At 39.8% G+C, this 14159-nt stretch overlaps 1 protein-coding gene across 3 annotated transcripts in view; it reads right to left on the reverse strand.

The window, feature by feature from the left end:
• The window catches only part of GRM3 (glutamate receptor, metabotropic 3), a 198552-nt gene that overhangs the window by 58896 nt on the left and 125497 nt on the right, over nt 1-14159 (reverse strand). For all 3 annotated transcript variants that reach the window (XM_012721061.1, XM_012721062.1, XM_004676882.2), the window contains one exon: nt 10455-11310. In XM_012721061.1, coding sequence (XP_012576515.1) covers nt 10455-11310 — 856 coding nt within the window. The remainder of the gene's footprint in view (nt 1-10454; nt 11311-14159) is intronic.

Below are 14159 nucleotides of genomic sequence, written 5' to 3' on the forward strand. Positions count from 1 at the left end.
GGGGGGGGGAAGGGAGGGAAATGCACGGGACTATGGTGGTGGCACAGGGGTGATTTGGTGATGGGAAACCCGCGGGGATTACAATCGAGATGGAAAAAAAAATGTACAAAATGATGTAAAAATAAACTTTGTAATAAAAAAAATACCATATGCCATGATCAAGGGGGATTCATCCTGGATGTAATGATAGTTCAACATTTATAAATCAATCCATGTGATTGATACCTGACGTTAAAAAATGAATTATAAAAAGAACACAATCATCTTAATAAGAGCAAAGAAACATTTGATAAAATTCAGCATCCTTTTGTGATAAGATCTCTCCTTAAAATGTGTACCTGCATACAATACACGTCATATATGATGAGTTCATAAATCATATACACTCAGCGGTGAAAAGCTGAAAGTTTCTCCTTTTAAGATCAGGAATAAGACATGTTGCCCACTCTTAAATTTTTATTCAACATAGTATTTGAATTCTAGTGAGGATAATAGGTAAGAAAAATAAAAGACATCTACACTGAAAAGGAAGAATTTTTTTTTGTAGATGACATGTTATTCTATGTTCACGTCTATAGACTGAAATGAAATTGGAACTAATTAATGAGTTCAGTCATTACAAAATAAAAATAAACCAAAATCAGCTGCATTTTCATATGCTAACAATGATCTCTCAGAAAGAGAAATTAAGAAACAAAATACATTAAATATCATCTAAAGGAGTGAAATATGTAGGAATAAATTTAACCATGATGAAAGCTCTCTATAGTGAAAACTATAAGATTTTCATGAAAGAAATCAATGATTCAAATGAGTAGAAATTCTATGCTAATGGGTTAGAAAAATTAATATTGTTAAAATATACGTGCCACCCAAAGCAATCAACAGAGTCAGTGCAATTCCTATCAAAATTCTAATGTCACTTTTCACAAAAATAGAGCAAACAACCCATAAGGTGTGTATGAAACCACAAAAGACTGAAGTGAATTCCAGAAAAGTAAAGAAGAAAGAAGCCGGACTCTTATAACACACACAAAAGTCAACTCAGAGTGGACTAAAGACTGAAACTTAAGACCTGATATCATAAAAACTTAGACAAATGTAAGCTTCCTCACAATCACAATGGTCTTGACAAAGATTGTTTTTGTATTTGACATAAAGCAGAGACAACAAAAGAAAAAATAGCAAAATGAGATGGCATCAAATTAAAATGATTCTGTACAACAAAAGAAATAACTGACAAAATGAAAAGGCAATCTATGAAACAGGAGAACATACTTGCAAACCATATACTTGATAAGGAGTGAATATGCAAAATGTAGAAAAAGCTCAGTAGTAAAAAAAACATAACAACCTGATTAAAAATGGGCAACGGAAAAGAGGAAACACTTTTCCAAGGATATCTAACTAGCCACCTGGTACATGAAAAGCTACTCAGCCTCACTGATCAATGGGCAAAAGCAAATGCAAATAAAATTGGAGCAGGGCAGCAACGGCAGAACCTAGTGAGAGTTGGCAGCTTTGGGTTCCTTGGCTGCCCCCCTGCCCTTAACAAACTCATAATGAGATACCAGGATATAGAGTTATCTCCACTGTGCCTGAGTGGGGTGTTGGAGGAGGCAGTCATTTTCATGAAATCCCTGCACTGGCTTTGAAAAGAATCTCTTCTGTATGGAGGCACTGATGAGCCAATGTAGCCTTCCCTACTGGTTTGGGCTACACCACAAATTCAATCCAACAATCACCACCTTACACGGACCCTACACTGGCCACCAGCCTGGAGCCCCTGACTTAGGTATCTCCCCAGGTGTCTTGCTGCTAGGCAGTGGTAGAGCATGTACTTTGCAGGCTTCCATTTGCTATTCTGGGGATTGGCCATGGGTCTCTGCTCCCCTACTCCTATAGCTCTCCCAAGGTAGAACCCCAAGGCAGAACATGAACTATACCACCCTCCGCATAGTCCTGAAGGTCTAAGTCCCCGATTGGGGGGAGTGGTGAGGCCTTCCATCAACACATCTCCTTGTTACAATTGCCTCTTTTCTTCTTGGGAGAAGTGGCCCCCGCCATGCTCCACACAGTTAAATTTTAGTTTTTCCCCTCTTTATCTGCTGTCTTCCATAGTTATGCATAGAATGGTCATCTGGTAGTCCTTTAGAGGTTATTATTTTTATTTACATACAGTTTGGTTGTGGAGGTGCAAGCCTGGCAGGTTCATTGTGCTCACAGACTAAAGCCCTCCTCTAGTTCTTCAGTCCATCTCTGTGCTTCTCCCTCAGGGTGTAACATCACCACCCTTAACCTTCATCAACTTTTCACTCTCTGGGCATTGAGACACATGAGGATTTTGCTAGGCTCCTAGAAAGCATTACTTAACCCCACACTGAAAAGCACTTCCTATAATCCCTTGCTTCATGAGAGTCTAATCTTTCAAAAATTCTTTGGTGAAAAGTTTTCTCTGTCAGTATATGATTGCCTTCCTGCTCAGCAATTTTTTCTGAACCCACTGAAAAAACTTCATTTTTCTGTTACCTTTCCAATATCTTGAGGAAAATCAGTACAAGCACAAGGTTACATAGAAGCAGGGAAACATGTTTTCAAGTCAATTGTGACAAAATGTTCAGAGATTAGAAACATTTAGAAGACCAAGTTATTGTGGGATAGTACCAGGTGTCCCCAAGAGAACATAAACTAAATTTAATTTAGCTATATTTTAAAAATACTCAGAATACTTTCTTCGATTTCCAGACAAATTTGCAGGTGATACTCCTGTAAAAATACCTGCGTCCCAAAATGTCTGGAAACTTACAGGAAATAGTATGTTTATTGTACTTTTCTCCTTACTAGTAAGATAGTAAAATTCATTTCTTTCATACTTCAGTAAGGATGATTATAGAGTGACCTCTCAAATGAATTAAGTTAAATTAAGGATTGAGAAATAAAAATTGTAGTAGTAATAAGAGCACATTGTGGTGATACCAACAGGCAGTAGCAATAGCAACAGTAGCAGCAGTAGCAATAGCAACAGTAGCAGCAGTAGCAGCAAAAAGCACAGACAAAGTGGAAAAAGAGATTTTCTAGAGGCCCCTGTTCTCCACTGTGTGACCTTAGAATGGGAATCATCTCTCAAGCTTCTAAGATACCAAAGCACAGATGCACAGTGCATAAACAAATAAGTAACCACATTAGTGGTGTCCTTTGGGGGTTTAATCTTATTCTTCTGACCCCAGGAAGCTGACCAGAGCGAAAAGGAATAAAAGAATTACAGGATATTTATCTTTACGTTTTGGAAATGCTTTTGATCAGCAGAGTTGGAACAAGTTTCCATGCCTTTGTGGGAACTACAAATGTTCCAGGGGAGGAAGCAAGATCAAGAGCAGTTTGCTCTTTCAGGGACTTCAAAGCCCATTCATCTAAAGATGTGGCCATTACCATTTTGGCTTCCTAGCTGTGCCTTGGATGGCCCTGTACTTTTCAAGAGGAGAGCCTTGCTGGGCTGGGGCCAGCTCAAATGTATTCCTTGGAGTGCGGTGTCCCAGAAAATCTGCCCTTTCTGGCCTGTGTTCTGTCATTATAGCCCCAACCAGGCGTGATTTCTATAGCTAGAGGATGAGTCAGATGCAGAGGTGAGTGGGACAGGGAAGCTGGATTACCCATTTTCTGCCTCTGACCCTCTGTTATGTGAAAAATTGTAAATAAAAGATCAAGTTTGGACCATCTCTTCCATCTACTTGTCTCTGATCTCAGCAGTCTGTCTCTTTGCTGGTACTAACAGAAAAACCTCTCTCTCTCTCTCTCTCTCTCTCTCTCTCTCTCTCTCTCATGCATGCATGTACACACAAAGAACTTACCAAACAACAAAACTATTATAGCTCTGTGCCCTATCTAGTCCTAAATGACCACCAGCCCATCAGTTACAGGAAGCTATTCTCTTCACTTCTGAGTCAAACCCTGGGAGTACCTTCTTTTCAGGGAGTTTAGATTTCCCCTGAGCATAAGATATACAATAACGTTTCAATAAAAACAAAACAAAACACAAAGCCTAGGGCTAGATCCTAATCATGTAGCCGCCAATAATTGTTCTAGATGCTGGTTTAAGTTCATGAAGTAGGACATGTCTGTCTTGTTTATTGTTGGACTCCCGCCCCCAATCTCTTGCTTAAAGTCTAAACCTAGCTGTGGTATAAATGACTAAGTCGGGACCTTGATGATTTGCTCTGGCACCTCTTCATTATGTGGCCCTTCAGACATTTCTGAATATGTCAACTTTCCATTTCTCCATTCTTAAGTATTTTTGCCCACCCCTATGAGACAGGAATGTTATGAATGTTATTTCCAAGCAAATGCCTACTTGACAGTCTAGAGCAGGAAACACCTCTGGTAGTATGTTGAGAAAATGGGAGCTCTTTCTTCTTTCCCTTGAATCTGTTGTATGTTAGTTACGCTCCTGCCCTGCCAGTTGAGTGCACTCTGATGTGTTTCAGTATGTGCAGGTAATAATGCTGACACACTGAATTTCTACCTTTTTCAAGTCAGGACTTAGACCTTTTGTAAGACCTTTTGTAACTCTATGCTTTTATTCTATGCCATTTTCTGGAATTAGTGTCAGAATAAAAAGTAAGTGACACAGTATTGTACCATGGATACACAAATGAAAGCAACACTGCTCTTCTTTAATTGTTTAATACTCCTCTCTGTTTCTTGTTTTTAATTTTCTTGGTTAATTTAAGTTTTCCCCTTATAAGCTCATGAAATTTTATTCAAAGTACCTTTGAAGTCACATGATACCTAATAATTCTTATTTAAATAATTTTTTTAGAATGTTGGATGATGTGATTCTTCTTTTTTTTTTTTTAAAGATTTATTTATTTATGCTTACAGAGCTGGGGTACAGGGCAGAGGTGTGGTGGATGAGAAGTTTCACCAGAGACAGAGTGGGGAGCAGAACAGGCAGGTGGACTGAAAAACACTAGAGGGGAGAGCGGGCAGGCAGCAGAGGTTTGCCAGCCTTGTGGGTCAGCTGCCTGGCCAGGGATGGAATTTGTGCTGCAGTAGCTTTGGAGAGCTTCATAGTGTAGTGCTTTAACCTGTTGTGTCATCAGGGAGGACCCTGATGTGAATATTTTACCTGGAAAATTTTTCCAAATGAAAAAATGCCTTGAATTTTCTTTTTTAATATTCTAAGTTTTAGTATCAAAGATTCAGCTTCCAAAGTTTAGGTGTTTTATGAATCACCTTAGCACCAACCAATTGAGGAAGTGACTCAGGAACATTAAGAGGGTCATAAAATGGGGGAAAGAAACATATTTTGAACCTATTGATTGACTGTCTTTCATTCCTTCAATAAACATTGTACCGATGCTTAGTGTGCGAGTCAGAAACTATATTAGGTGGTTGGGATCAATGTCCCAGGGTCCTTTGGCTCCTGAAACTAACCATATAATGACCTTGGGAAAATTACTTGTTTGGGGGCTTCACAACATCCATCAACAGTGATGATGCCTTCCACTGCTAATGATATTTCATTTTATATTTATCTCAAATACAAAGATAAAACATATCTAAATGAGAGTGGCTGAGTAAAAGCAAGTCATTCTAAAAGTCATATACATTTCTTTCTTGAAATTTGTTATTAATGAAAAAAGCATATACATTCAATTTTCACAAAACAATCACAAATATATTGTTTTTCTCAGCTCTGATAGTTTCAGTAAATATTTATATAATGCCCACATATTCAGTATTTAAGATCAGAGATGAAGCACGTTTTCTGTCTTGAATAAAAACTCAATCAAGTAGGGGAGCTAAGGAAGGAAATATGAGTTTGGGTGTTAAGTGCTATAATCAACAGATATTTCTGTGTGCCTATTGTGCTTGAACTACATTGGTGAACATATTGACAATGTAAGTTTATACTCTTGTGAAGAGCAAATAAAACTGAATAAACATGAAAGTAACAAATGGTGTGGAGTGAAAAGCTGAAAAAAAAAAGTAGAACAGATAAAGGAAAACAGGGGACTTGTGGTGGGGGCTGGAGGCCCTGCATTGCAATTTTAAGAAGGATTGCTGAGGTGGGCTTCACCAAGAAAATACCATTTAAGTAGCAGTTGAAGGCAGTAAGAGAATTAATTGGTTCTGGGGTTACCTGGAGCTATCTGTCATCAGAGGCAGAGAGACAGGGCAGTGAAAAGTTCAATAACAAGCATAGCTGCAGGGAAGTGAGAAAGAGGGAGAGGAAAAGGTGCCAGGAGAACAGAAACAGGGAGGGAGGGGGGAGGGAGGACTTCATAGGACCTTTTAAGGATTTTGAGTACAGTGACTTGGCATTTACGTTTTAAAAGGACCTGGATGTTATCTAAGAAATGAGTTATGAAGCCTGGGTTGCCAGTAAGCAAGAAAAAAAAGAAAAAGGAAAAGAAAGACAAGTAGGAGATTATAGAAATATAGACTGGAGATGGTGGCGGCTTGGCACAGGGTGGCAGCAGTGAAAATGAAGGTAATAGATTCTGTATCTTTCTGAAAGGTACAGCCATTGTCAAACTTTCTGGTGGATTTGGATGAGATATGAGAGAAAGCAAAATGCCAGCATGATATAGAAAATTAAGAGGAGTGTTTATTTCAGTTTGGGAAGTTCAAGGAATGCTTTCTATATTTGATATAAATAAAGTTGAGTTTTATAAGACAGCAATTTAAGAAAACACCCTACTACCAGTGATGGAAGTGTTATAGGGGAATCCAGTGTGAACTGGGGAGCCTGACTGTGGGTCCTAACCCCTGTCCTAAAGATTCAACTGCAGGCACACACAAAAAGGTTAATAATGGGTTTATTTACAAGAGAAAAGGGAAATGAATAACTCAGGGTAAGAGAGAGAGAGAGATAAGTTAATTAATGCTTCCTACCAGTTCCGCTGACCTGGAACCCCAATAGCACACTGACAGCTAGTGAAGAGCCAAGCCAGAAGCACGCGTCAGGAGGCCAAGAGAGCCCAGAGCCCACGTTATACCAAACCTGGCTGCTTAACCTCCACCCTCAGGTCCCAGCATGTTTCTCTTTGGTATTGATGGGCTCTGTAGTTGCAGTATCTGGGGTGGGGGTGAAGTCCACAAAACCTGTATCTATCTGTATCTACAGAGCTCGTTCAGGACATCCCTTCCCCCTTACAAAAGCAGTATGTATAGCAGGCACAGAGATAAAATATAAACAGGACATGGTGGGGACCTGCTGGCAGTGTTGGTGGAAGGAAGGATGAATGTGTGATAAAGAAGGGGGTGGAGGGGGGACAGACTTAGACCCCATGCCAGGAGAGTTCACTTTTATAAGAATCATAGTTTTGCATAGTTCTACAAAGTCTTTTGTTGCCAAAATTCCAATTGGGTTAACTTCAAGTGATACTCATGTTGGCCAATGCCAGAAGAAGGTAGTAGGAATATACCAAGGTGTATTTTAACATATGATTAAACTTTCATCTCAGATAAAAGGCTTATTCCTTTCTCATGCAAGAATTAGAGGCATTGGGGAATGGCTACAGTTACCCCACTCAGAATAACTGGGGTGGGGGTGGGGGTTGGGGGGGAAGCATTGAGTGAAAACAAATGGCTGGAAGAGGAGTTTTTCAGTCCAAAGGGCAAGGATTGCCTTTAGCTGTTAGTTAACTGATTAGTTAACATTGCTAAAGGTGAAGTGTTAACTATGGGCCTAGTCTATTGCCTCTATAAACTTAGAAAAACAGATACTATTTTTAGAGAAAAAAAGGTAAAATGACCCTGCTTTTCAATAGCTAACTGTGTTTGCCTGATTTATTAAATGTACACGTATAAATAAATAAAATCTTGGCATTCTCCTATTGTAAGTTCTCATAGCAAATATGTGGGTATTTGCAGCAAGAATTTACTGCAAAAAGCAAAATGCATCTTTGTCTGGTGATTGGTCTAAATTCCCTCTTGTTTCTGTAGTTTAAATCTCTTTTCCACCCTTTTGCTTTCTTCAGAGATACATAACTGATAATGTTGGGCAAATTGAGAAGGCTAAAATAGCACCTTGCTGTCTGGCCTGCATAACTCAACGGATCTGTGGAATCAAACTCAGTAACTGGAAAAGGCTGAAAAAAGGGGGGGGGGGCGTTATTTTTGTTTTTATTTGTTCAAATAAAAACTTTGTTTTTCCACATTTATTTGCCATTAAAAAGTCAACCAGTGGCCCTCCCTGGTGGCCAGCAGGTTAAAGTACAACACTAAGAAGCTTAAGCCACTTCTGCATGAGTTTGATTCCCACCTACCCAGGAGTTGAACCACATGGCACAGCAGACTTCTCCTGACCCGCCCACTGCTCCCCTCAGCAGTGTACTTCGTAGATCTGCCTGTTCTGCTCCCCACTCTGTCTCTGGTGAATCCTCTCACCCTCCGCATCTCTGGCCTGTACCCCAGTTCTGTCTGAATAAATAAATAAATCTTAAAAAAAAAAAAAAAAACTCAATCAGTAAAGTGAAGGGAAATATTTTGGCTACATTAAATCCCACTCGGAGTACTACCTTGCAAGGAATGGCTGAATCTAAGCATTTTCTTTATATCAGCTGTTGATGATGGATCTATTAGCATCGAAAGGTGCAAGGTGTGAAGAATAAAAAAGTTAAATACTACATTGGAAAATAAAGACAAATGATCAACCCAAAGTAAGGTTATGTGTACTGAAATAGCTTAGTCAATTCTAACAATTATGGGCAATGTACATATTATTTATAGATACCTGAGGATTCATTTAGATTTACAGTAACAATATTCATTTTTACTGAATGTATGGCCCATTTATATTTTCCAGAAATATAGAATGGTAATTCATCTGCAATTTTGAAGTAAATGCTGATTTGCTCTTATTTTTATGTATTGTTATTTCCATTTAGATTATACTTGTGGCACACAAAGAAGTCTTTATCTCCACCACTATCTAGAATCATTTTGATGGTAAAAGCTGGTATCCATCAGATGAGCAGGAGGGAATACAGTGATAGTGATTTCCATGACGTTTGCCTTAGTAGAATGAAGAAAAATATGCAAAAATGTAGCTAATAATTTTGTGTTTACTTCAAGACTGGTTCTGGGGTTAGGATTCTGGAACAGGAATCCTTGGACATGGGAGCCTCTCTGTGTACTTCTAGTGATTTTTCAGGTCACTTGGCTTCTGAGTGATCATCTGTAAGTGTGATGTGAGAGTTGCTACTTGCTCTAATAGTAGTATGATTTGCACTTACAGACTTTCACGCCTTAGATACTAAATCAATTTTAACAGACTATGTAGACTAGAGTGATGCCCCAGTGGCATGGGAGATTATTAGCAATCTTCACAATTGAAAACATTTTATCTTCATGATAGTCTTGCTATCAAGCTCTATTGTGCCCAATAAGATTATGTTATGTTATGATGTGTTATCACATGTACCTAAAGACTTTTTTTATGTTAGTAGTGCAGTAAAATGAAAAGCTATATTTAGAAATCGATGAAGAGAGCCCTCCCTGGTGGCACAACGGGTTAGGACCCAACACTGCAAGGTGGCGGCAGCCGCTTCAATGCGAGTTGATCCTCCACCAGGGAGATGACCCACCTGGCGCGGCAGACCTCTCCTGTCCCGCCCGCTGCTCCCCTCAGCAGTGTACTTCATGGATCTGCCTGCTCTGCTCCCCGCTCTGTCACTGGTGAGACCTCTCACTGCCCCTGTGCTTCTGGCCTGTACCCCAGTTCTGTATGAATAAATAAATCTTAAAAAAAAAAAAAAAGAAGAAGAAGCGGCAAAAGTCACTTTGAATACATCTTTGCTTGTTTACTGTTGTATCAGAATAACTTCCACCGTTCTTCAGTTTGCTTAGATTCATACTCCCAGTAAAACAGTTGCATTTTATAGCATAATTTAGAAAATCCTATGCTGTTAATACTGTCATGGGAATGTTTCTATAAAACAGAAAAAATAAACTCAAATGTCTGGAAATCACCATTGTTTGGATATCCTTCCATTTCCTCCTCTAATTAGGCTTTGGGAAAAGTGACTTTCTTCTCTTACCCACTGTGAAAGTTATGACAAAATTTTGCTCAAACATCCACAGAAAGACTTGGAAGTTCGTGTTCCTTAGAGAGTTGCAATTCTGTTATGCAAGATTAAATACTCATATCACAGGTGTCATGTCCTACAGTGAATTTTCAAAAAGGGGCGAGTGCAAATACTATGTAGCTTGACTATAAGCCGCTACCACAGACCAGCCTACCGTAGGGGGCCTTTTAATTCATGTCATGAACCTGCCAGGATAGTAATTGACAAAGACCATCTAGAGCCATCGCTTTACAGCTTGGAATATTTGTTTAAGAGTTTGAGTCCCTTTGTGAAACTGAAACAGTGATTTCTGGTTCCGTGGCAGAATTTTTTATTCCACTTATCTACATCATAGGCGACGATAAAAACCCGTTTGCTTACCTGTGAAGTTGATTTTCAGCAAGTAATCCTTGTATAACTTCTTGCCATCCAGGATCTTCATAGCGTCGCAAAGCTTGGTGGTGTTGGGACAGAGGGTGCGCTGCATTTTGTGCAGGGCGTGAGCCATGGCATACACTGCATTCACCACAAACATGATCTTGGATTCTTGCTCGTAGTTGCTGCTGTCGATGGCTAGGTGCTTGTCGCAAGCTCGCCGGTGATTCCGCTTGTTCTGGAGGCTGCACTGGAACTTCTGCTCCCAGAAATCCCGGAACCAGGGGTTGCGGTGGTTGTTGTAAGGGTTGAGGCTCTGGAAGTAGCGATCGAACTGGCGGACGGGCTGCGAGGCCAGCTCCAGGGTGATGGCGCCGTAGGCCACTTGCTCGCTGCCCTTGATGATGCTCTCTTGCGCACCCCAGCCGTCGCTGGCCACCCAGGTGAAGGAGGCGTTGGCGCGGCTGGCAGCCGCAATGAGCTCCCTCGAGTCATCACTGCGCATAAAGAGGACTACAACGCGGGCGTTGGGCTTCTGCAGCAGCTCGCGGATCACGCTGTCATAGGACTTGCGGATGTTGGAGCGCCCCACCTTCTCCGCTGTGGCAATGCAGATGTTGCGCAGGCGGGCTTCCTGCTCGAAAGCCTCGATCCCTGTCTCTCCGTAGTCGCCCTCTGAGGCAACCGTGGACACGTAGGTCCAGTTGAAAAAACGCAAGATCTCAGCCATGGCTTTGGCTTGATAGAAGTCGGGGGGCACGGTTCTGGCAAAGTAATCATAGCGTGACTTGTCGCTCAGTTTGGCGCTGGTGGACGCGTAGCTTATTTGAGGAATCTGGAAGAGCCTTAGCAGGTTTGCCACCTGAGGGAGCAAGAAGGGATCAGTACCTGTTTTAGAAACCCAGAAGTAAATGACTAGAGTTGAAAAATGAGTAACCTTAGACCTTTTTCTCAGCTTCCTTTCCACTGCTAGGTTACTGAACTTCCCTGGGCCTTTTCCAGATGCTTCCTTGGACATTATATGTTGGATATTAAGAAGCAGCTTCAAAACTGGGTTTATTCTTTGAGAAAGGAACTAAGAGAGGAACGACACAGACCTCTCTCGCCTAGACTTTGTGGAGCCCTGGGACTGGGATCAATTTTGTTCACATGTTCTCAGTGAATTGCTTTAAGGGTCTGGGGGTCCTGCTATAGCACACTCAGATAATAAACTGCAGCGGATTCGTTGCAAACTCATTTTTTGAGACAACTTGGCTGCAGTTGTATAGAAAGAGCCTGGGTGTTGTCTAATTCTCACTTCCCCCTCTTTTGCTAAAAATGACAGTCTCTGAAAGAGTTTAATTTGGAAACTGTATGCCACATGGACAGTTCAAATTAGACATTTATTATCTAGGGTAAGCTTAAAAAAAATCAGCCTATTTGGTCCACTAAAATTTTAGGCATATACTTTTCTAAACTTCTGAAAAGCTTGATTAACACTTGCTTTCTTTTTTCTTTTTAAGAATTTGTTTCTACTTTGGATTATATAATAAAACATACACATGCTATTCTTAGGGCATTTTGCATTAAAAAAGCAAATAAGGAAGGACTCTTAAGAAAGAGTCACTATTGAAAATGTTTAAATTTATTTTTAATAAAATATTAAATTTCTCATCATTCACCTGTCAATAATATTTCATTGCTTTTATCTATTGCAAAGTAAAAAAGGAAAGTGATACTAGCTAATCAACAACAATTATTTGAACGAATGTATGTTGAAAAATATCTACACATATGTACATCTAATGATGCATTTTGTTTTCACTTTTCCCTTGTTGCCTATATATTCCAAATACTTCTATCTCTATACCAACTATAGTTATATAATAACGTTAGTTTTTAAAATATATACATACAGGTATATATAAACACACACATATATGTGTCTACTTATATATACTAAGTGGACTTTAATCAGAAACAACATTGAATATTCTAATACACTCTATGAGTACTTTGAAATTTTCCTGCTGGAAATTATGGTTTCAGGTTTATATTTGACATGTAGGAATCACAGCTTGAACTAGGCAGCTGTTAGCTAAGAGCACATGTAACATAAAGCAACTGACATCCAAGTCCTGATTAATCATCATTTTCATCTGGCGAAGGAAACCAACAGCCAAGTTCATATACAGCTACACAGCATGTTTTTGGAGATCTGGCCTGCTATTAAAACCAACACTTGATCTAGCCCAAAGCTATCAAAAATGTTTTCTATAGCTTTTCAAATCCTGAGGCCTCTCACTTAACTACAAATTGAACAACTAGAAAACCTGACATTTAGCATGCATTACAATGTAAATGTAAAGCCCAGATCTTTATTGCATTTGGTAAAGACATTTTTAAACAAATATTCTAAGATATGTGAGTTTGGGGGAATAGAAATGAGTGGATGGGTGGGAGGGTGGATGGAAGCTGGTTCACCTTTAATTTGTTCTTTTATCATGACCAGGAGACCCTGAACAAAATGGTCCACACTGATTTATTTCAACATACTGGTATTGCTTGCTTACTTAGCTGAATTAGTCCATGCTGTCATTACTTCTAGACTGAGTACCTGGCTTCCTTTGAATGTTCGTACTGTGGCAGACATGATAAGAAAGCCGTGTCTGTGTGCAGGCTTGGCTTGATTATGGAGCTTCTGGGAGCACTGGAGAGGCCGCCCTCTTTGATGCTAGAGTTTTCTCATCTTCAAGTTCTATTTATCAAGACCTGATTCCCTCAGGGTGGCCAAAAATGAAAGATGTCCAGAGGTTTTATATTCTGGCAGCTAGGAGCCACAAATGAAAGTGTCTTAAACTGGGGAGACTTTCTTCTCCCAGAGGGGCACAAGTAATGAGAAGCTGCGTAAGAAAAAAGTTCTTGTCTTTTGACTGAGTGAATTCTGTGGCCTCATGTCTTCCTCTCCAGGATGTCTGAGAACAACTTCTAAACCAGGCAGGCTGTACAAAGAATGAGCTAGACAGAGATAATAGCGATAATAAAAGATTCCCTGCAGTGGGAATGGGTACAAAGAGCTGTAGCATGTTTAAGAAAGTGGTGTGTTAGAATAAAATGATAATTATTATAATCACTTTAAGAACATTTATTTGTATAAATTGGTATATGTGTTTGACAAAGAGACTATTACAAAAAGAGGCACTTTGAGGAACTGAAGCATGAGGATGGAACACAAATAAGGAGATAAGTATAATCTCAATTTTTATCACCAATATTAAATAGCATGGAATAATCATAAAGTTCAAGTGACTAAGTTCAGAGTAATATTAGAAACACATGGAATGCGAATGAGTGATGTTAGAATACTTTTATCATGGTGAGTTCCTTTTAAAATGAGTTTTGGGGACCTCCCTGATGACACAACAGGTTAAAGCACAGTATTATGAAGCTATCTGCAGCCACTGCAGCACGAGTTTGATCCCTGACCAGGGAGGTGACCCACATGGCCTGGCAGACCTCTCCTGACCCTTCCGCTGCTCCCCTCAGCAGCAATGTGTTTTAGTACATCTGCCTGTTCTTCTCTTCCTCTATCTCTGGTGAATCCTCTTACCCCCCACACCTCTGGCCTGTACCCCAGTTCTTGTATGCATAAATAAAATTTTTTTTAAAGATTTATTTATTTATTTATTTATACAGAACTGGGGTACAGGCCAGAGATGCAGAGGGTGAGAG

The sequence above is a fragment of the Condylura cristata genome, unplaced genomic scaffold (assembly GCF_000260355.1).
Source record: "Condylura cristata isolate star-nosed mole 26May11 unplaced genomic scaffold, ConCri1.0 scaffold00005, whole genome shotgun sequence".
Classification (NCBI taxonomy): Eukaryota; Metazoa; Chordata; class Mammalia; order Eulipotyphla; family Talpidae; genus Condylura; species Condylura cristata.